General features: G+C 43.4%; 1 protein-coding gene across 1 annotated transcript in view; it reads right to left on the reverse strand.

The window, feature by feature from the left end:
* Window positions 1–315: 315 nt before the first annotated feature.
* Window positions 316–21729, reverse strand: part of OAZ2 (ornithine decarboxylase antizyme 2) — a 75577-nt gene continuing 54163 nt past the window's right edge. The window contains 5 exon segments of the mRNA XM_075133322.1: window positions 316–2015; window positions 4586–4671; window positions 6943–7118; window positions 18028–18099; window positions 18101–18176. Coding sequence (XP_074989423.1) covers window positions 1882–2015; window positions 4586–4671; window positions 6943–7118; window positions 18028–18099; window positions 18101–18176 — 544 coding nt within the window. The 3' untranslated portion in view covers window positions 316–1881.

Consider the following 21729-nt stretch of genomic DNA (forward strand, 5'->3'; position numbering starts at 1 on the left):
TGCAGCTCCTACCACTGTCTTGATGGGACTATTTCACAGCTTTGTAAGTTGCCCTGGAAGGAAATCTCATAAGACCAGACTAAATAGAACCATTTTACTGTAAAATATAGATTAGAGGATGATGGTTAAATACCTTTCAAAAGGTCTCACATTCAGCTCAGCCCTGGCTACATTATAGAGATATGTGGAAGTATCCCCTATCCCTTGTCAATACTGAAACTCAGTCAATCCACACCCTGCCATGGGAGGCTTGGACATCCAAGCCAGCAACCAAATACTTCCATCTTGGGGGGAGGGGAATGAGGGAGGCAGACGCCAACTTTAAAATCATTTATTCACACACTAACAACATGTGACCCAACCCCTCCCCAAAATAAACAGTGACTATGAAAGTCTATGGAATGGCTTCAGCTTTCAGACAACATCCTCCACATAAACATGAAAGCAGAACAAAGCATACAAGGACAATGCAATGGATAAGGCAGCCAGGTCAGCAAGAGAGCTCACAATGCATCCCCAATGGAGGATTTATAAATATATATTTCTCATGTAGCAGTCAAAGAAAGATTAAAACCAAATGGCATCAACAGAAGAGCTTAACTCTTTTCTCGAACATTAGAAGTGATGCAGAAAGACACAAACGACAGCCAGCAGTTCCACCCTCCTCCCATCCTGTCCCATCCCCACTGACAGTCACAGGGAGGGAGAATTGCAGAATTGATCTGAGGAGGAAGGCAGTACAGATGGAGTCTCCTTCACCATCCTGGTCCCGCTGTGCTGCATTCCGCTCCCTTTGGGGTTTGATACAGAGCCTGTCTCAGCAGCGTTTGAAGTCTCCAAGGGCCTCTCTGTGGAGCTGGTAACAGAGGCATGGACCTCTGCTTTGAGATGAGGAAGATCATGAAGGAAGTGATGAATTAAAAACTAAAGCCTCCTTAACCAGTCTCACCAGAGACTTTAAAGCCAGTGACCCACATTCAGACCAGGATAGCTCACACCTTTCCTAAGGACTCCCAACCGCTCCACACAACTAACACACGAGCAGCCAAAGAGCTCACCTGAACCAGAGGTAGTGCTCCAATGCTCCTTTTATTCAATTTAGGGAGAGTACCACTGCAACACTGCCAGAGGCCTAGGCAAAGGCTCTTCTTCTAAAATAAAGCACCCGCTGGGTAAAGGTAACCTGAATGCTCCTTTGTTGAATGCTGCCATAGCGCAGTGCTGACCTTGAACAGAGTAAGACTGCTTAAACCGAAGCTGGAAGAGCAAGCTGGGGTAAGCTGTATATAGCATTGGTTACCCCAGTGCAGAAACATATAAGGTTTTAAATGTAGTGTCATTAAGAGTTAACTCAAGCACATCCCTTCTGTGTGTCTACACCCAAAACATGCCTTACATTTAAGAGTCTGAGTGAACATAAAAATAGACAAGTCTTTAAAATGTGTGCCACACATCCGGTGATCAGGAAAAAAAAACACTGATTGAAAAAGTCAAGAAACTGATACTGCTTCTAGCCACGGCGTTCCCCCTGGCATGCCAGGCTTCCATTCACAGCCCAAGCATGAGGCACTGCTAGGCTAACAAGTATACCACACAACTGTATTTAAAGAGCTTCTATGTCAGTTCATAAACATCTTCCATTTACTATTTGGAGATTACGTGTGTGTGTGTATATATATAGATATATAGATATAGATATATAGTTCTCTATGTAACACATTTCAATGAAAAGTCAACTCTGAGGATATACAGGCCAATCTAACAATGAGAAATGCAGTTTCAGTCCAACAGAAGCTTGTTTTCCCTTTCCGCATGAAAGGAGATTTAACCCCTTCTCCTCTCAAAAGCATCTTCAGGTCACGCTGTCGTACTCCACAGGGGCTATTCTTCATCAGAGGAAGAGTTCTGATCCAGAGAGTACACCATGAACATCACGTCGGGTTGCGATGGAACGCAGGGGTGGCCAGGCCTCACAATCTCAAAGCCCAAGAAACTGAATGTCTTCAGAAGTGGAGCTACCCAAGGGGAGGGAAGAGAGAGATACTGTTAACCTCAGGAATGAAATGCCTTGTTAGCTGTATTCCCCAGCAAAGTCCAGGTGGGGAATCAATATGCACATGGGCAAACTCCACATTTTCAGGGCTGCACTGCACATCAAAAAAGGAATTTTTAGGTGGGCTGACCTTTTAAACTCAAAGATTCGTGGTTACCTTGTCCTTTCCCTATGTCTTTTTCTTCACCTGTATCTTGTCTGTTCTTTATGCTGTATCTCCATTTCCCTCCCCCTGCTTCCTCCACTCCTTTGGGTATCTTGTCTAGAGCTCATTGAGGCAGGGACTGTCTGAGTGTACAGTGCTTAGCACAACAAGGCCAGGATCCTGACTGGGGCCTCTAGATGCCAATGCAATACACAGTTGCAGAAAATGTGGACACCAAATAGGAAGATTGGTAAAAATCACAGCAGCACCTAAGCACCTCACAATGAACTAGCCCCTATCTCCCAGGGATGCTGTGAGAAATATTTACAGATGGGCAAGTGAGGCCCAGGAAGATTAAGTGACTTGCTCAAGGTTACACAGAGTCTATGGCAGTCACAAATTCCCCAGAGCTCCAAGTCCAGTGCTCTTAGACACAAGACCATCCTACATCTATTGGTAGAATCTGTAAAGTGTAGTATACACCCTAACAAAGTGTGACCTTCTTACATCACCTATGAAAGCAGTGGGTGTCGTACAAGAAATCCTTTTAACCTCTGCAGAAGGGGCATTGGGTCAGTCCCTGATCATTTTATCTCACATACTTAATATGTAACAAGGACAAGCCTCCCAACATCCGTTGTGGACTTTGTAAGCCACACATTCAATGCTAACAAATTCAGGTGTGCAGTGTTGTTGTAGTCATGTTGTTCCCAGGGTAACAAAGAGACAAGGTGGTGAGGTAATATATTTTATTGGATCAGCTTCTGTTACCCCACCCAACTTGTGTCTAACTTGCTTCTTCCAGCTGCCTGTAAGACACTATCGTGGACTCACTCCACACCACTAGGTACAATATTATTTGTAGACTAGACTTAATTGGGAGTCTGAATACATCTTCCCTGGCAGATGCAAATTTGAGCTGGGGAGCAATGGCATGAACTGTCAGTGCCAAAGGATTACATAAAAATAAGCTTAACCAGCCAACAGCATTCTTGCGGGGATGTGGGCACTTGACACACACTTGGTGGGCTTGACCATGGTGAAAGCCTTTGGGCCCAGATGAAGGTCACACTCACTCAGTAGCAGTTAGGGACTAATGATGGCAGCCAGTGCTAGAAGGGAGAGGGGAAGAGAACAAGGAAGTGCCCACTCATTGTGGCAGATTTGTTCTGTGTACTGAAGTATTTAGCAACTGGAATGTGAGCTCCAGATCATGAGGAAGAAAGGGTTTGAACACTGACAGTCAATTGTTTCAGGAGCAGGTAAGAAATTTCACTGCAAGGTAAAGTAATTTTAGTTGCCTTTGTACACATCTCCCAGAAACCAGCTATTACTGGCTGCCACAGTGGGTAACTCAAGTGTGCTGCCAGCTTTCTATTCATGAGAACAAAAATTTCTCACTTCCAGAAAGACACTGTCCAGCTAACCGATTTTTAAAAATATTTTCCTGTGTTTAGTGCAAGTGAGGAGCTCCTACCGATCTGAAGATAAAACAGTGATGCATGAAGACACAGAATAATCCTTTTTTTGAGAAGCAGAGGACTAACATTAGATTCGTAAGAAGAATTTTGTTGCATCTATTAATCACTTCTACCATCACAAGGTTGTTTGATTACTAGATATTCACTCACATCTTGTCAAATTTAATACTGGCTTATTCATAACCTTGTGCTTTGCCATAAATTCCCTCAGGCTTCCTTGTTCTAATCACCTATCTGATACATCTATCTTTAGATACTAGCATATCCCTCTTAAGTCATGAGCACCTACAGGCAGGATAAGTATTACCCACAGGTCTGGAAGAAAACAGAAGTGCTGGGAGATCAACTGGTCAAACATCTGCTCAGAAACGATGAAAGGGATCAACACCAGGGCACAGAGCCAGGCGCAACCATCACTAAAAGTGTTTTAGTTCCCCCGTGGGGTAGGACAGCCACCCCACTACAAATCATGTGAACCTTGCAGTTTCATTTCTTGCTGAGAGGAAACATTAAATGAGTCCTGACTAAAGATATTAGAGATCCTGCATTGCTACTGAAGTAGTAGGGAAAGGGCACTTCTCTGCATGGCAGCCTTACTGTCCAACAGCTCAATTCCTACTGATGCAAGTTACTTTGGACATCCAGCCACAGAGACGTCCAGTATCCCTTCTTTACAAGCAATAATCAGGCATTCATATAAGTCAACCGAAATAATTTCTGACTGGGCAAGTAATTTGCAAGAAAGCTAATTATGACAGTGCTTGTTGTGCAGAGATCAAAACAGGAAACTTCCTACCGGCGGAAGTGGCCTGGTGAAGCCCTGCAGAGGACAGTACTCTGCAGAGCAACAGCTGCTTCACTCTATTTTGAGGGAGGAAAAAACCACACAGAGGCGAAAGTTCTCACCTCTATCTTCTCTACTTTTTCTGAAGCAAATAAAGACGTAGTTTGCTTTCATTTTCTCTTCAGCAAATTCCAACAGCGCTAGCAATCTGTCAGGGAGGAGGAAAGGGCACATTAGTTACACCAAGCGATCAGTCCCAAGGAAGTGGCTGGGCGCTGTCAGCCTGACTTAGGAGGAGGAATTGCTAAGGTGTTCTGAGGCACAAGAGATGCATCCACACTGACACATGGGAATTATGCACTTTGGTTAACACTGGAGGAAGAAATCTTGCAACAAAGCCCTGTTGAGGCAGGGCCCGTCTTTTTGTTGTTTTATTGCCCCAGCTTAATGGGGTCCTGAGCCATAACTAGTCACCACAGTAATACACGTTAATAATATATGAGTCACTGAGTGAGTCTTCCAGCCCTTTCATTGCACATGAGGAAAGTGTTCAAGAATTTCCTTGGCACTAGACAGGGTGAGCTCTCCCACATTCATGCCAGTGCGCTAGGCCTGGATATCTGTCCCACCATAACAACTGCTGAAGTCTGGGAGGTAGGCCTGATCTACATTGAAAAGTTGCATCAGCAAAGGTACCTCAGTCAGAGGGGTGAAAAAAAGCCAGCCCCTGACTGATGCAGCTATGCCAATCCCGCCCTGCCCATCCCCGGTGGACACAGCTGTGTCCGTGGAAGAGGACATAGCTAACTTCATTCATGGAACTGGTGTTTCTACACCAACAGGAAAAGCCTTCTGTCCAGTGTAGGCTGCCTCTATGCTACGAGGGTTTGCCAGCACAGACATGCTGACATGGTTCAGACATGCCTTTAGTCTGAGCTGGCAGAGAAATGGTTGGTAACCAAGAGCTCCATATTTCAGAAGCAACAGTTCATAAAATGCTATTGATCTAACCTGTGCCCCACTTAACCTTTAAATGATTTGTTACGTTTCCCTTATAAAAAAGGAGGGGGGAGGAAGGGAAGGAGGCAAAGAGGAAAAATTGCCTAGGTGAGCCAGTGAGAATTTTTGCATATTGTTTCACAGAACAGGTCTCCTGCTCATGATGCAATTTTCCATCAGTGCATCATGGCGAGGTGGCAGAAAACATCTGAAATATTTTCTACCAACTAGTAAAACAAATTGCACTGATCCCAAGTACCACAGCCCCACTGATCAGTTTAGTCTGGGCTCTACCATCAGTCACTGACCTGAGACTTGAGTACAGTACCACAAGAACATTTACTAATAGGAATTTCAGGACCTAATTAAACAGCAGCCAGCAAGATTGGAGAACACCTAGGGATTGGAAGGGATTTTGTTAATATGATAATCATCGATTTTAATTATAACTTCCAAGGCTTATTTTACCTAACTAAAAATAATCTGTTACGAAATTGTGGTGACTTGGGCAGACAAATACCCTCAGAGAAGAATCAGTGCCTGGGGGAGTTGGGAGAGCTGGAATATTTATGAACTACAGAAAAATACAAGGATTTCTCCAGATCCTGTTTGTGCAATATGAAGTATAGTGCAGGTGTACACTGAATATTCTGCTAGCGTGTGTACCAACATATTTAGGTACCATATGAAGTTGGATCAAATTTTTAAAGGCACACAAATCTACATTTGGGATCAAACAAAAGAAGTGGAAAGGCAAATGACTATGGAAGGATATAGAGGTGAAAGGGAGATCCTGACATGTTGCCTGATAAGGGCCCAATGAAATTTACACACAACATTTATAATTAATCTGTGTTGTCCACTTCAACATGAAGTTATGGGATCTCAGAGTTCAGAGATACTTTAAAGGGTTCTGGGATGGCTACAGGAGAACAGACCGCTCCACTAAGAGCAGGCTAACAAACTGATGACAAAGGAAAATTATGCTTTGGAACAATGTAATTATCTGTAGGGAAATAAAAATGCTCACCCCCAAAAGCTTGTCTAATTGGTCAAGAGAAAAATTTGAGGAGACAACCCCTTCTCCATAAGCATTTAGTCACCAGCCCTTGCTAGAGGCAGATTACCAGAGCAAGATCACTACTGGTCTGACCTGGAATGGGAAATACTATGTACCAAATAATCACGTTGACCCTTTACACTATTTGAATTCTTATGCTAAAAAGGAGAAGGGCAAATGTCTCTTGATCCCTAGGGGGGAAGAAAAAATACACACAGAACCACAAAAATACAGAAGCTTTGGTGTAGAAGGGAATAATGGAATATTTATATTTACAATCTAAGAATGGAGGTATAGAATAAATCCCTTCCCCCTTTATCCTGTCAAAGCAATCCCCCGTGTCACATTGGCTACAAGCCATACCTTCTTCCACAGGCAGTTAACCCTGCATATGGCACTCACACAGCTTTAGGATCTTACCCTTCTTTGCTCCCGTCAGCTAATAAGCCATCAGGGATTTCCACAAAAAGGCTCTGATTGGAAAGCACTGCATCCCAGGAGGAGATCTTCACTTCCGTAATCTTGTACTGGAAGTGGACAATGTGAGGTTTCCCTTCATGCACTGGGACATCTTGGTTAACAGTGAGCTTCTCGTCCTTCAGATTTTGATGGGGGGAAAAAAGGGAAGAGTGAAATACAGTCTGAGCTACTAAAATAAATTCAGTTATTTCAATGTCCTTCAACACTAGGTAATGTCGGTGCCACCTGTGGGGTTCCATTTAGGAAAAAATACCTATGATTTAGAACAGTTTTACAAGCCATAGCCTGATTTGAAAATTTGTGTTAGTGCAATTTTAAATTAACATTTATAATGAACTAAAATAGAAATGCTTTTTTTGGAACTGACTGAATGGGTCTTGCTTAAATTTTTACAAATTGCTACAGAACAAAGAACAAAATACTAAAACTGTTTGGCTCCAAATTCTTTCCAGACAGGATTCCTCCCCCCCCAAGACTTCACCACTCCCTTTAACTCTAAAAATAAAGGCCTGACATGCTAGTACCCACCTGTGAGAACAGACACCCAGGATTACTAGTCACATTGAGACATTAAGGCCAAAGAGTTCTAAGGATCTACATTCATCTAGCACAGTGTAAGTAAGTGAATTAATTTGCCAAACTCCTTGGTAAACATGTGCTTAGTCCTAACTACAGAGAATTTGCTAGAAGATTCGAATCTTCCACTGAAAAGTTGTATTAGCTATGATTGCGTGTGCCCAGACCATGACCAATCAGAAACATACGAGAGATCAATACTTTAGCTACGTTTAAAGCTCTCCTAGACACTTTAAAGCCTAAAAACACCTATCTAATGCTTTTGTAGAATATTCTATTTTCAATCTAGCCTAAAATATGAACTTCAGAAAGATGAACATTTAATAAAGGGTTTTTTCTACTACTAAGAAATGCGAAGTAAAACGTGAAATTTTAATTAGGAAAGAATAATTAAAAACTCAAACAGATACAAAACAGTCACTTTGGCAACTGACGCCTATAAATAGGTAAAGAACATGTAACTAAAAATCCACTATTTTTAGGGTATTTTTTTTTTTAAAACATTGTCTGATCCTAGAGTAGACAGTGTGTTGTCATACCATAACGATCACCGTAAAGAGAACTCAAGTTTCCTCATTCAAATTCCCTCCAGTTCAATTATAACTTGTTTTGCTGATACCACGTGTTCAGAATTACATGCGTGAACAGCAGTAACGCCATTTCATTCCACAACAGGTTACACTGACCAATCTGTACAATTAACTATGTCCCAGAGAACACAGCTGTCTTCAGTTCCAATACTCACTTAGTAGTACAGAGTATCCACTAAGGTCTGACCAGTTCTGTGCCCAATGGCATTCCAAAGCATTTGCCTAAAGTCAGATTTACAGCTCCTAAATCTGAAGCTATTGCAGCCACTAGCCAATTCCAGTGCACATGGATCTGGTGGTCTATCTTTGTTGGGGTTCTCTGAATTCATGTTCTTGCATAAAACATGAGTGAATGAACTCAAGAGCATTTCCCAGAACTTACTGCCAAAGCAGGGGGCATCAAATGAGTATTAAACAGCAGACAGAAGTCTTTAGCGGTCAAATTGAACCGAAGTGGTAATGAAAGGCAGGCTATCAGAACTCATGTTTAGTGACGTCTCACTGACAAAGATGTCAGGTCAGAAACACTATTTGGATGCATTCTACATTTCAAATGTATGTCCAAAAAGATGCCATTTCAAATATATCAGCTGCCAGTTACAGTTGTAAACAAAATGAATAACAGAATTTTAATTATTAATGGCCTATTTGTCTTAAGGACTTTCCTGCGGCTGAAAATTGACATTCATGGTTCCTCTCTATTACAGTTATAGTTACTGTAGCATGAAAGAGATGACAGTATTGCTTTCTTTGGATTTTGCCTAAGAAAAATCTCTGGGGAAACACCAAGAACAGCTTAAGTCATCCAAGACTAATGAAGTCAGAGATGCCAACAAGTAGAAAGACAGCATCAGTTTTGAAAGTGAGGCTATGGCAAGGCCTGGGAACACTGCATTGCTAGAAGACTCCTGCTAGCTGATCCAGGAGAATTGACTGGCTAGAAGGAAACAGCATCCAGCACTCCTCAACCAGAAGGTAGCATGCCTGGGAAGAACATTTGTGATACCACCCCTTACAAGGAAGAAAGGCTTTTATTAAGAGGAATGTTTCAATGGCAGGGTTCTGTTCACCCTACAGCACGTTGGACTCACGTTCATCAGTGAGGTTCTACAACACAGCAGTGCTGCTTTCTACAGCACACAAACTCCTGGTGGTAGTGGGTCAAAAGTGGATTTTTTACTGAGTACATATGTAATGATTATATTAACCACTTCCACTAGTCCTCAGGTTATTTTGATACTAACTTCAAAAACTCGCTTTGAGTCTTTGGTTTTACTCTGCCTTGCATTCTCAGCTTCAAACAGTTGCTTCGTGTGGACAATGCAGATATGCTAGAAATCAGTGGGGAAGCTGGAGTTTTGACAAGTAAGCAGAGGGGCAGTTGGGGCTTTGGCCACTGGGAAGAGATGGGCATCAGTTTGGGTTTTTATTTAATGAAATTTATTTTGAAAGTGTTCCCACCTGAAGCATGTACACATGAACAACATTTAATAAAAAAATTGGAAGCAGTCTGCAAAGTAGGAAATCTTCCCAACCTGTCACCCCACCTAATACTTTCCTAGCAAAAGACTGGGAGAAAGCGCTAGTTTTGCAACATGATTGAATGGTCAGCAAATTTGGGTTCTGAAAGACCCTCCTCTCCAAACTGTCTCAAGAACCCACCCAACTAAGCCAGCTGACTCCACCCAAGTGCCTCAGCTGCTCTCAACTGATTCTCCTCACGTAAGAGATGGTCTCTGAGGGACTTAACCTGTATAACCCTAAATGGCTTAAAACCAACACTGTACTGTACCCAAACATTAACGGGAAGCTGTGTTGATTATGGAATACAGGTGTCACATGTGGTTTTCAAGCACCATCAAGAAAGCAAGCAGCTGGTGGATTCCTGGTAATGTTAGTGCACAGCACCATCTGGAGCACATGATAGTGATCCAGTCTGGCAGTGACAAGGCATGGATTACCCTGGAGAGGTCCCACAACCACAAGGCATGGTCCTGGCCAAGGGTAGAAGGTAAAAAGCATTCTCAGCTAGTGAAGCTATTTTAAGCACCCAGGAGACAGAGGAATATTGGGGAATTCGGGAAGGTATCTTTCTCATCTCCCTTGCGCACAGGAGGAGACTGGATATTCAGTTTGTTTTTTAAATGGGAATTCAACTCCGTTCTCACCCAGCAACTCTCAAACAGCAACCAGCTGCTCCATGGTCCCCAACCCAAATCACTTCTTCAACCCAACTGTCATAGATAACCACTGTAGCCGCACTTTTCTAAATAATTAGCTTTAAAATAGGATGGCACTGAAGTCATCATTAGGTTTCTGAGTCAACAATCCTTGGAGACAAATAGTGCCACTCACAGCTCTCAGGGTTATTGCTTCAGTTTGTCCAGTTACAGGCTCAGGAAGACAAAAACATTGCAAACGTGACTGATGGGTATTATCTGTGCAACCCCAATGGCTAAAATCTCATCTGGAAAAGCATTTAGAATCTGCAGCCAACTTCTAATTTAGGGGACAGACTCTAGGGTCAAATCTGCTGCTGAATCACAGAAGGAGGAGGGGGAGGGGAAAAAAAAAAAAAGACTCCCAGACAGACTTATGCCCCCTCACTCCCTGATGGTATCAATGGATGATAGTGTAGTGTAGAGTTAGATAAGCAAACTTCGACACCATTCAGTCAATCAACGAAGTGCATAGTTCTCTGAAGAGGATGTAACTTGAAGTGAAAAAGCCCACTGCCAATATCATAATTTATGCTGAAATCTTATTTTTAAAATGTCAGATTACTTCACCAAATCAGTACTAGAACTCCCACCTGCTGCTGATTCATTTTATTCTATTAGCCAGACCTAATACAGCGCACACGGCAATGCAACAGGAACACTGCTACAGACGAACACCATCTTGTGAAAACAGCCATTATAAAAAAAAATGTATTATGAGTAGCATGCATCTATTCTAGCCAATAAGCCCACATTACAGTGGCAACTATGCGGTTGACAACCAATTTTAAGTGCTAGTATAGTTTAGAACCAACGAGGACTGGGATATTCTCCACCTCCACATAACTACGGAAGCCAAACTATGGTTCAGACTAATCTCCCCAGTAGCCAAGTTTTAACAGTTGCCAGAAAAAAAAAAACTGTCTGCATTCCTCAGCATGCCTGTGCTAGCCACCGTTCAGATGTCTTGCTAGCACAGTTTCAACCAAAGAATGGCCCAGGCCTAAGTGTTACAGGAAGGTGGATGCTACAGCTATAACGCAACTGCACTGAGCCTTTGTTTACAGATGGATTTGAGGAGTGTCAGCCTCAAGTTTATATCCTGACTAGTCAGCTTCTGCTCTAAGATGGTATTAAGATCAGATCACCGGTGTTTGATTCTATTAAAACTCAGAGGATTGTACTTGTTTATAGTGTCCAATGCTGGATTAGGTAGCCTCTCACATCTAATCAGACTGTTTTGGGTTTGCTAACTTGAGCAAGAGAAGTTGCCATCTGTTCTGAATGCACAAAACACAGAATAGCAGTGCTGAAAAATGGGTTGACTTTTCCTGTGGGGAACAGGTTTATTCATTAGGTGTGAAGGGAGCTTGCATGGTTCCGCACACTCACTGTATTTACTATAGCTTCAAACCATCAACCTTAACAAAACTACTGGGGGTAACAGCTGTTGTGGCCAAGCCAGGTTATAACAGCTGGGACAGAGTCAGTTTTAAAAGTCATGCCTTAGCCCAAGGACAATCCTGAGCTACAGAAGTGTATTTTTAAAAAGATCATTAAAACTGTTTGGCTCTATGCATACTAGCCAATCAGATTCCTCAATAGGAGGTATACACAGTACTTTCATGGTGCTCTTGTTTCTGTAGCGCAGAAAGGGCCTTAGTTTCAGGAAGATCTTCTGTTTCCACTGTTATGCTTGAGGGTGAGATTAAAAAAAAGAAGACGACACAGAATGTTTCAGAAGGCAAAAAACTAGGACCAGGAAGGGAGAAAGCAGTGGGCTGGGACTGACAGATTGAAAAGGGAGGTCTATATATGCATCTACACAGAAAGGATGGCAGAGTGTTACAGGATAGGGGAAAAGCTGCCCGTATCTGTCCTGTCCTTTCTGCTCGGAGTAGATATGCATGTGTGAGGGTTCTCCCTCCCCCCCAAACCTCATCACAGCTACTTAAGTTTCCTTCCTGCCAAAGAACCCCCATCCCCACACTCTATTGGAATAAACTGGGCCAGGTTATGACAATAGAGCAGCATAACTACATGGATTAACCTTGGGCCTAATTCCCAAACAATTGGGGGAAACAAGTTTTATACAAGCCCTCTCTCAGGTGGCTGTTTCTTTATCAATGTATATTGAAATACAATTAAACCACTATCTCCCCAGCTCAAAAACATGGAGTCGGAAAGAAAAGTCGGTTTCCAGGAATGGGAAGCAGATCAGGAGACTTCTGAAATCTGCTCAAAGAAGTTCTATTTATGACCTAAAGTTTGGTTTCAGGTCAACTCAGCAGGATACATGCAAATGAGCGTTAGAGGAGAATGTGTCAAGATAGTGACATTTTTAAAGACAAAACCTTTACCTCATGTTATTACAGTCTTGAACTAAATCTCTCAGATTAGACGCTCAAGGACAAATTTCCATTTTAGTGAAAATTTACTGTGCACGAGACATCTAATCTGGTTATATTTCTTAATTAATCCAAGAGGAACAGCAGGAAGGACCATGTGTACTGACAGTTTATTGGGGAAAAAGGATGTTATGATCCACCAGAGCCAAATGACTTGAGAACCCCATGTGTGCAGTTTCCTCTTGGCATGTACAGCACCCGCATCCTCCTGCCAAGTTTACCCACCCAGAGCACGTACTTCAGCACAAGTCCCTGTCTGCAATACAATACCAGCTCTGACCGCAGACTATGTTGTGCAGTAAAGCTCTCTTAATTGAAGAGCTGAATCTTTTAAGTTTCTTAACATAAAAAATGGCAATAAAGAAAGGCAACCCAACCCGTTCAATTTATAATACTGCTGGAAACAAATACCATGTGTTTAATATTCTAGTCTCAAATGGGGGGGGGGGGGGGAGAGGGGAGGGAGGGAGGCAGATTCTAAGGAACAGATGCCCAGGGTCAGAAGTTAACATTTCATTTACAGCTGCTTTGCACCAAACCAAGTGCCATACTGGAATAAATTATGTTAATAAGGAATTACTTGCTTTCAATGGAGGCCCTGTGACAACCCATAGGGGCAAAGATTAAATGGATTTTTGCCAACAGCACCCAAGGAATTAAACTTAATACAGGTACAAGAACTAGGGGTCACCAAATGAAATTAATAGGGAGCAAGTTTAAAACAAACAAAAGGAAGTATTTTTTCCACACAATGCAGTCAACCTGTGGAACTCTTTGCCAGAGGATGTCCTGAAGGCCAAGACCATAACACAGTTCAAAAAAGAACTAGGTAAGTTCATGGAGGATAGGTCCATTGATTAGCCAGGAATGATGTCCCTAGCCTCTGTTCGCCAGAAGCTGGGATTGGGCAACAGGGGATGATGGATCACTTGATGATTACCTGTTCTGTTCATTCCTTCTGGGCACCTGGCATTGGCCACTGTCGGAAGACAGGATCCTGGGCTAGATGGCCCTTTGGTCTGACCCAGTATGCCCGTTTTTATGTTATTTGGGACACTGTATTCTTAGACAGCAATTAATGCCAACACCCCTGCTGGAAATCTTTTCAGTGTCAGTGGTAGGCGAGAGCAATTCTAAACGAGAGGCCCCCCAAAGCCATTATATTTTTCAAAAGTGTCTTCTCCAGAGGGGACTTCATTCCAAGTGATTGTGTCAGTGGAATACACAAAAAAACTTGAGTCAGATTAGTGAATGAATGACAATGAGGTTGGCGAAGTGAACGCTCTTCAGAGCCCCCGATCTCCTACCCATTGTTTTCTAGGTGACTCAAGAATTCCTCCAAAGTCCACTACTGATGCCCTACCATTTCTCTCTTCCTCTCTCCAAACTGATATCAACTGTTACTCTTATGTTAACTATTTAAAGGTAGCTGCAATAGACATGACCCACAGGAATCACTCATACCACTGGATTAATAATCCTAGCAAGGATTATGTTGCCTTCTCTGCAAGTACCAAAGGGCTATATAGCGTACCAAAGCTGACATTTATAGCACAGCACAGTGTTTAACCACAAAAAGCTCCTCCTGCCAGAACAAAAAAGAAAAAACTAAAAAGTTCACCGTGCTCAAATTAAAAGAAAAGTCATCCCCAAAATAGGTCAGATAAAATGACTGAAGTGTCTTATACTCTCAAAGATTCCAGCAGGATATTTTTGTGACTGTGACGCTACAGGGCCTATTTCCCCCCGCCCCCCCCCCCCAGTCAAAGTAGATGTTGCCTAAAGAGTGCACAGTTAAATATCTGTCTAGCACAAAGGACAAATCAAACATTTCTGAATTGGTAGGCACAGCATGCCATCAGGGTTCCAATCACTAACAGATCCTTACTCCTTGGGCTGATGGGAGAGGTCTTGTGGCAGATTATCCCATGAAGGAGAAACATTTGTCACTCAAAGATAACCCCATTAAACTATTAAGGAGTGTGCTACTGATGGACTTTGTAGGAAGAGACAGACAATTCTCAATGGCTGGAAGCTGAAGGGAAAAAAACAGAACTGAGGGCAAAAAACAAAGAAAAGTACAGACGGATTTATGGCTGGACGGGACCTTGAGAGGTCATAAAGTTCAGTCCCCTATACTGAGGCAGGACCATGTATTGTAAACCTAGACCATCCTTGACTGGGTTTTGTCTATCCTGTTTAGAAACTTCCAGTGAAGGGGATTCCACAATCCCCTTTGGGAGCCTAATCCAGGATTTAACTATACTTATTATTCAAAAATTTTCCCTCGTATCTAACCTAAAAATCTTGCTTGCTGCAGATGAAGCCCATTACTTCCTGTCCTACTTTCAGTGGACATGGAGAACAATTGTTTACACTCCTCTTTATAACAGTCCTTAACATATTTAAAGGCTTATTGGGTCCCACCTCGGTACGCTTTTCTCAAGACTAAACATGCCTAGTTTTTTCAGCCTCTCTCGATAGTCCAGAAGAGAGCAACAAAAATGATAAAAAGTTTAGAAAACCTGACCTATCTCCAATTAGTCCACATCTTCCCACTGGACACAGTACTTCATTTGAGGCCTCACCAGTGCTGAGTACAGTGGGACAGCTACCTCCTATGTCTTGCATTGAACACTCTTGTTAATACATGCCAGAATGATATTAGCCTTTTTCACAACTGTATCACATTGCTGACCCATTCAATTTGTGGCCCACTATAACACCCACGTCCTTTTCAGCAGTACTACAACCTAGCGAGTTATTTCCCAATTTGTAGTTGCGCATTTGATTCTTTGTTTCCAAGTACTGTACTTTGCACTTGTTTTTACTGAATTTCCATCTTGCTGATTTCAGACCAATTCATCAGGGTCCTTTTGAATTCTAATCCTGTCCTCCGAAGTGCCTGTAACTCCTCCCAGCTCACTGTCATCTGCAGACTTTCTAAGCACACTCTCCGCTTCATTATCTAAGGAAATAATGAAACCTCTGACTAGTACCAGACCCACGACTGCCCCCTGAGGGACCCCACTAGATATTATCCCCCAATTTGGTAGCGAACAATTGATAACTACTGTGAGTATGGTCTTTCCAAGCAGTAGTGCACCTACCTTATAGTAATTAAATCTAGACCACAATTCCTTAGTTTGTTTATGAGAATGTCATGTGGGACTGGGTCAAAAGCCTAACTAAAATCAAGATATATCACATCTACTGCTTCCCCCCATCCACTAGGCCAGTAACCCTGTCAAAGAAGGAAATTAGGTTGGTTTGGCATGATTTACTCTTGACAAATCCATGTTGGCTATTCCTTATAACCCTATTATCCTCTAAATGTTACAAATTGATTGTTTAATAACTTTTTCCAGGTACTGAAGTTAGGCTGACTGATTTATAATTCCCCAGGTCCTCCTTGTTCCCATTTTTAAAAAAGGAACTATGTGCAACCTTCTCTAGTATTCTGGGACCTAGACCGTCCTCCATGAGTTGTTGGAGAGAATCGCTAATGGTTCCGAAATTGCTTTAAAACAAAAGCTCCAGCTGAAGGCATTTTACTATGCGTTCTCCTCCTATATACATTTCAAACAATACCTATGGTAGGGGTTGAAAGTGGGGAAGCAGCCCGCACCCTTCCATACTGCTATCATCAGTAATCTCTAGGACGCAGCATTCCTGTCTAACCTGTAAGACTGTCAGCCACTCCGGTTTAGCATTTTATCTTTTTGGTCCCTACTTCCCATTGTTCAGAAGATGTTTAGAAAGTTACTTCATGTGTTTACACACCAGCCTCATGGATACCCCAAGGAACACAGAGCTCTGGGAATAGTATTGGTGAGTTAATTATTCAAAGCAGACCAGCAGGGAGAACTCACTTATTTCTCAATTAGTAGGTGGTATTTTTTTCTTTAAACAAAACCACATTCAGGCCAGTGTTTCTACTTGATTAACCTGGCAGTGTCACTTAAGTTTAAGGGTCTTACCTTATTTATCTAGTCTAGTTACCTTATAACCAGTGCTTGAATTATAATGGAAAGAAGTAGGGTAGTCATTAATGGATGGTGCTGGATGCCACAGCAAGTGAGATGCCAGGGTATTCCTTGGCCTGCTCCTGTGCTGGCATCCTCTGCACTGCCAAGCCAAACTCAGCTGCACAAGACTGCCTTTCCCCTTCTGCCTTCACCATCCCCTGCTTTCTGCCCTGCCTGTTCTCCTAACCTCAACTGCCGTTCCTCCACCCCAAACTGCCCTACCCCTAACTCCACCATCACCCCTACCTGTTACTGCCAACCTTCTGCCCCGCCTCTTCCCACAATCATAACTCCCCCTTCTGCGCCAACCAAAATCCCTTCTACCTGCCACTACCACTTACATCCCATCTGACTTTTGACCTCACCTACTGCCCTTGACTTCCCAAGGCTCTGCACCCACCCAACTGCTCCTAGCTCCCCAAGCTCTGTCTATGGATTCTCCATCCCACTTCGATTCCCCACTCCACCCATGCTTCTCCCAATGTGTAGCTCCTAAAAGGGACAGGATTTGACCTTTTCCCCCCTCATCTGCTGTGGTAGCAGCTCCCGTTTTCTGCTCTTTCCCTCTTGTAGGGTTCCTGGCTTGTGCAATTGCACCCATCCCCCTTTCCCATCTCTTCACAGCCCATGGCCGGAGGAGCGGTTGGGACAGGACTCGGCAGGCTTACTCTGATTTCTGCCAAGCAGCTGGCCAGGGTGCTGGACCGCACCTCTCGCTTCCTGCCAGGACGAAGGGGCTTCTCTAGAGGAGAGCGTTGGAGCCTGAGAGACCCCAGTGAAGCACTGAGCCTGGACAGCAGGACCTGCTTTGTGTGCGGGGGGATCTCCTGCAAACAGAGTGGTGGCACCGGGGCCCTGATCACCCAGGAAAGCCTCCCAGTCTCTTTCCAGACCATCCCCTTGTGGTGCCCCAGCTCCCGCTGCCATGAGGCAGGGGCACCTGCTGATCTCTCTGCAGCACCACGCCCTGCTCCTGGCTGCACAGGGAGAAGGGCCAAAACAGTACCCCCCCCCCACCCCACACCTTTGATTAAATCGGAAGTAGGGTGGCCCCTAGAAGTAGTAAGGCAGCCCCAGCCCCCCAGTCTGAGCATTGCTTATAACAAAACAGTAGCATTTCTTTAAGTGCACAGGAGAACACAGAGCTCTCAGTTATAAAAAAACAAACAGGCAATTCGTTCTCTACATATTGAGTCAGGCTCACCTTATATATCAGAGAAGGATCCCTGCCACACCCTCGCCCACCGGGGATCTTCGACAGTGGGTGAGGGGCATCAGGAGCACCACAGAGGCCCTGGAACAATGTGCCTGGAGCATGGTAGCTGGGGACTGTTACTCAAAGGTAAAATACTACTGCAAAAGAGAAAGAACAGCACAAAGTTATATTAGCAAATGTTTAGTGGTTCAGCTGTCAAGACTCCAAATGACAATTCGAGAACACTCGTGATAGAACGTCACTGACAAATTTCATGTTTCTAGCACTTGGATGTGTAAATCAAAGATACCTGAGCTCTGTTTTATCAGAAAAACTGTAGTGTTATTTGAAACGGAGGAGGGGCTTCTTGTAAAAGTTGGGAGTGTGCTGAGCAACCTCCCACCAATAAGGGAGGTTTGGAAAACTGCCAATAGCAGATGGCTGGAAAGGCAGGACCACATGAGTACACATTTTCTATAAACAAACACCTACAAATAAATAGGATCTAGATCAGGGAGGTTTAAATTTCACATTTTCAAAGAAGGAGGAGGAACGAGGGCGCTAATTCTCAAAACAGCGTAAGTGCACTATAAAATGTTTAAGATGTTGACATTTTCATATTCCAATAAAGCCTCATGTGAGATCCAATGTCAGGCTGAAGGATACTTACAAAGTTTTCCACATGCACTTGTGCCCTAAATGTTGCTGATTTCTTGTGGGGCGAGCACAAGAGAGAGTAGAGAATTCAGAAGCTTACTTGGGTTAAGAAAGCTTCCCTTACAGTTCATGCTTTAATACATAGCCAGAGGGTCACTGAAGCAAAGACTAAGGGCATGGCTATACTACGAAGTTTACAACGGTGCACCTGCACCAATGCAGCTGTGCTGCTGTAAACTTTGTGTAGCTGCTCTAAGGCTATGTCTACACTAAAGCTTATATTGGCATAACTTATGACGCATTTCGGAGCATGAATATTAGCAGGAGAGCATCTCCTGTCAACTTAGCTACTGTCATTTGTGGAGGTGGTTTTATTATTCCAACGGGAGAGCTCTCTTCCTGTCGCCATAGAGCGTCTTCACCGGACACGCTACAACAACATCACAGCATGTATAGGCATGGCCTAAGCCAGGGGTCTCAAACACATGGCCTGCGGAGTTATTTTCTGCGGCCTGCCAAGCTCCCTGCGTCCTCCGAGTTATTTCTGGCAGCCGCCAAGCTCCCCTCCCCCGCCACCCCCCTTTCCCCCACAGCGCGCCGCGTCTGCGCTCCTCTGCCTACCTTCTGGTGCTTCCTGCCGCTTAGCACTTTCCAGGAAGGATGGGGGAGGAGCGGGGAGCCACACGCTCAGGGAAGGAGGCGGAGAAGAGGTGGTGATTTGGGGAAGGGGCGGAGCCTCATGGAATGGGTGGAGTGGGGGCAGCGTAGGTCAGTGATGCTGTCCTTGGGCCAACATACTAGTCCTCATGTGGCCCTCCTGGTGATCTGAGTTTGAGATCCCTGGCCTAAACCGACAGGAGAGCACTTTCCCATCAGCTTAACTACTCCAGCCCTTGCTACCGCCAACATAGCGCTATCCACACCAGCACTTATGTCACTGTAACTTATGTCGCTCAGAGGGGTGGTTCAGTCACACCCCTGAACGACATAAGCTGTAATACACAGACATAGCCTAAGTCTCTTTTATACTCCACCTGATATTCCAAGACCTCTAGCAAGTCAACGAGGGAAACTATTTCACTTCTGGAGCGTTGGTTCTTTCACTAGCACTGTAATAGCTCCTTTTACTGGGACACTGCTTAGCAACCTTACACTAACAAAACCTGCAGAAACCATGCAAAGAAGCAGGTGGTCATTCTTTACGATTCCTGTTATGAAAAACCTCAGTATGAGGTTTATATATTATATATATGATTATATAAATACCACCTTCATAGTTCCACTTAAAACAATGGTGTTCTAAGTAGCTCTCAGAGAGGGATAGTCAGTAAGGAACATAACACATTAAAAACGCAAAAAGCAGCATCCACATTAAAGATCCTAAGTTTACAGCAGGTACTCCTGCACCTTTTGTACATTTTTTGTACAGATTAATCTGGTTGTAAAGTAATGTTTTCCAGAACTTTTTTCCCCTCTGTGCTATGCAAGAATCATTTAAGTTTTCAAGGACTGAGTCCTGAATGATCCTCTACATCAGGGCTGCCCAAACCAGTTTGTTTGCATGAAAGGGGATTGTTTGAATACCAAGTGACTGATGAAACGTTTACAAAAGAGCCAAAGTTTAACTTGTGAAGGCAACTGTAAACACTCTGGCAAAATACAGACAAACACTCTAGCTACAGTACTACTACAATACTGCAGAATTTAAATCTTCTTCCCCTCTGCCATTTCAAATATTCTAACATACAACATGCTTTGGCACTATTCTGAAGGGGCATTACTCCCTTTCAACAGTTTCAACAGACTGTCTGGTACTAGATAAAAAGCAGTGACGTATGGCAGGCTCCTCTACACACATGCCCAGTTGCGTTTTGTATTAAACCTGGTCCTTCCTCATCACCCACATCACCGGAGCAATCGATTGGTTGTCACTCCTCTCTAGTGGCTACTGGCATAGAGCTGCATGACAAGATGCTTTGCAGCGCATCACCCATTCCCTCCCACAAAGAAAGCTGTTGACAGCTTTGTTACCCCTCCCAAACACACACACACACACACACACACACCAGTGAACAGCGCAGCACTGAGAACTCCCCATTCAAGTCATGATCATTGCTTCAAAAAGCTGAATAATGAAGCAAAGTGATGAAAACCAAATATTTTCACCTAAAGTAGCTCACATGAAACATTTCCTAATTTCATTTTTCTTGGTAAGTGTGGAATTTATTATACAGGGGATAGTCATACTTCCTAACCATAAGCTGTATTATGAATCCTTTATGCTATGCCAGGCCCTTCACTAGCATCCACAGCTTGGACCCAGAAAGCTCAGCCAAAGTGTTTACAGAACAGCAGTTTATTAGACCTCTTCCATTGCTATGTTTCCTTGGACCTGCATACTGCTGCCACCCCCCATCCTCCACCCTCTTTATCTATGCCCCCAGAAAAAGACCCAAACCAATCTAGCCAGGGTCCAAAAGCTGTACCTCATGCTACATGCAGAGTTAGTACTATGGGGCAACTCAGCTCTCCTTGTAGGGGAAGTAGATGTGGAAGGAGCAGATTAAGAAGCATCTGCCCACTTTCACAAATCTGTACCAATGGCAGCCTTGGAAGGAACGGTATATAAGTCTTAGCCTCAAACCATCTGAGAAACATACAGTCTTGCTCCTGGCAATTATGATCAACAATGTTTTTATATACTACTTAAACCTCTCACATTTCCCCTTTGCATTCATTTACTGTACACTATGAAGATTATCCTCTTCTCTATTGCTTCTGCCTTTCTCCTTCTCTTTTCCTGGTGCTGGCTCTTTTTTTGGTAAAAAGCTGCACTCCTTCAGTTACAACATACAGTTGTTTTTTAGTTAAAAGGCTTTAGGTCAATAAATAAAGACACTAGATTGTCTAAAAAGCATACATCATGTATTCTCTAACTCCTAAGTATAAACTTCCTTGTGTTAAGTCCCATGCCAAATACGAGCTATTTTCAAGCGTGCATCTGTGTGTAGTGGTCATCATTTTATCCCGCTAAACCTTTAGATATCCCAAATT

This window comes from Caretta caretta, chromosome 10 (genome assembly GCF_965140235.1).
Source record: "Caretta caretta isolate rCarCar2 chromosome 10, rCarCar1.hap1, whole genome shotgun sequence".
In the NCBI taxonomy this organism is placed as follows: domain Eukaryota; kingdom Metazoa; phylum Chordata; order Testudines; family Cheloniidae; genus Caretta; species Caretta caretta.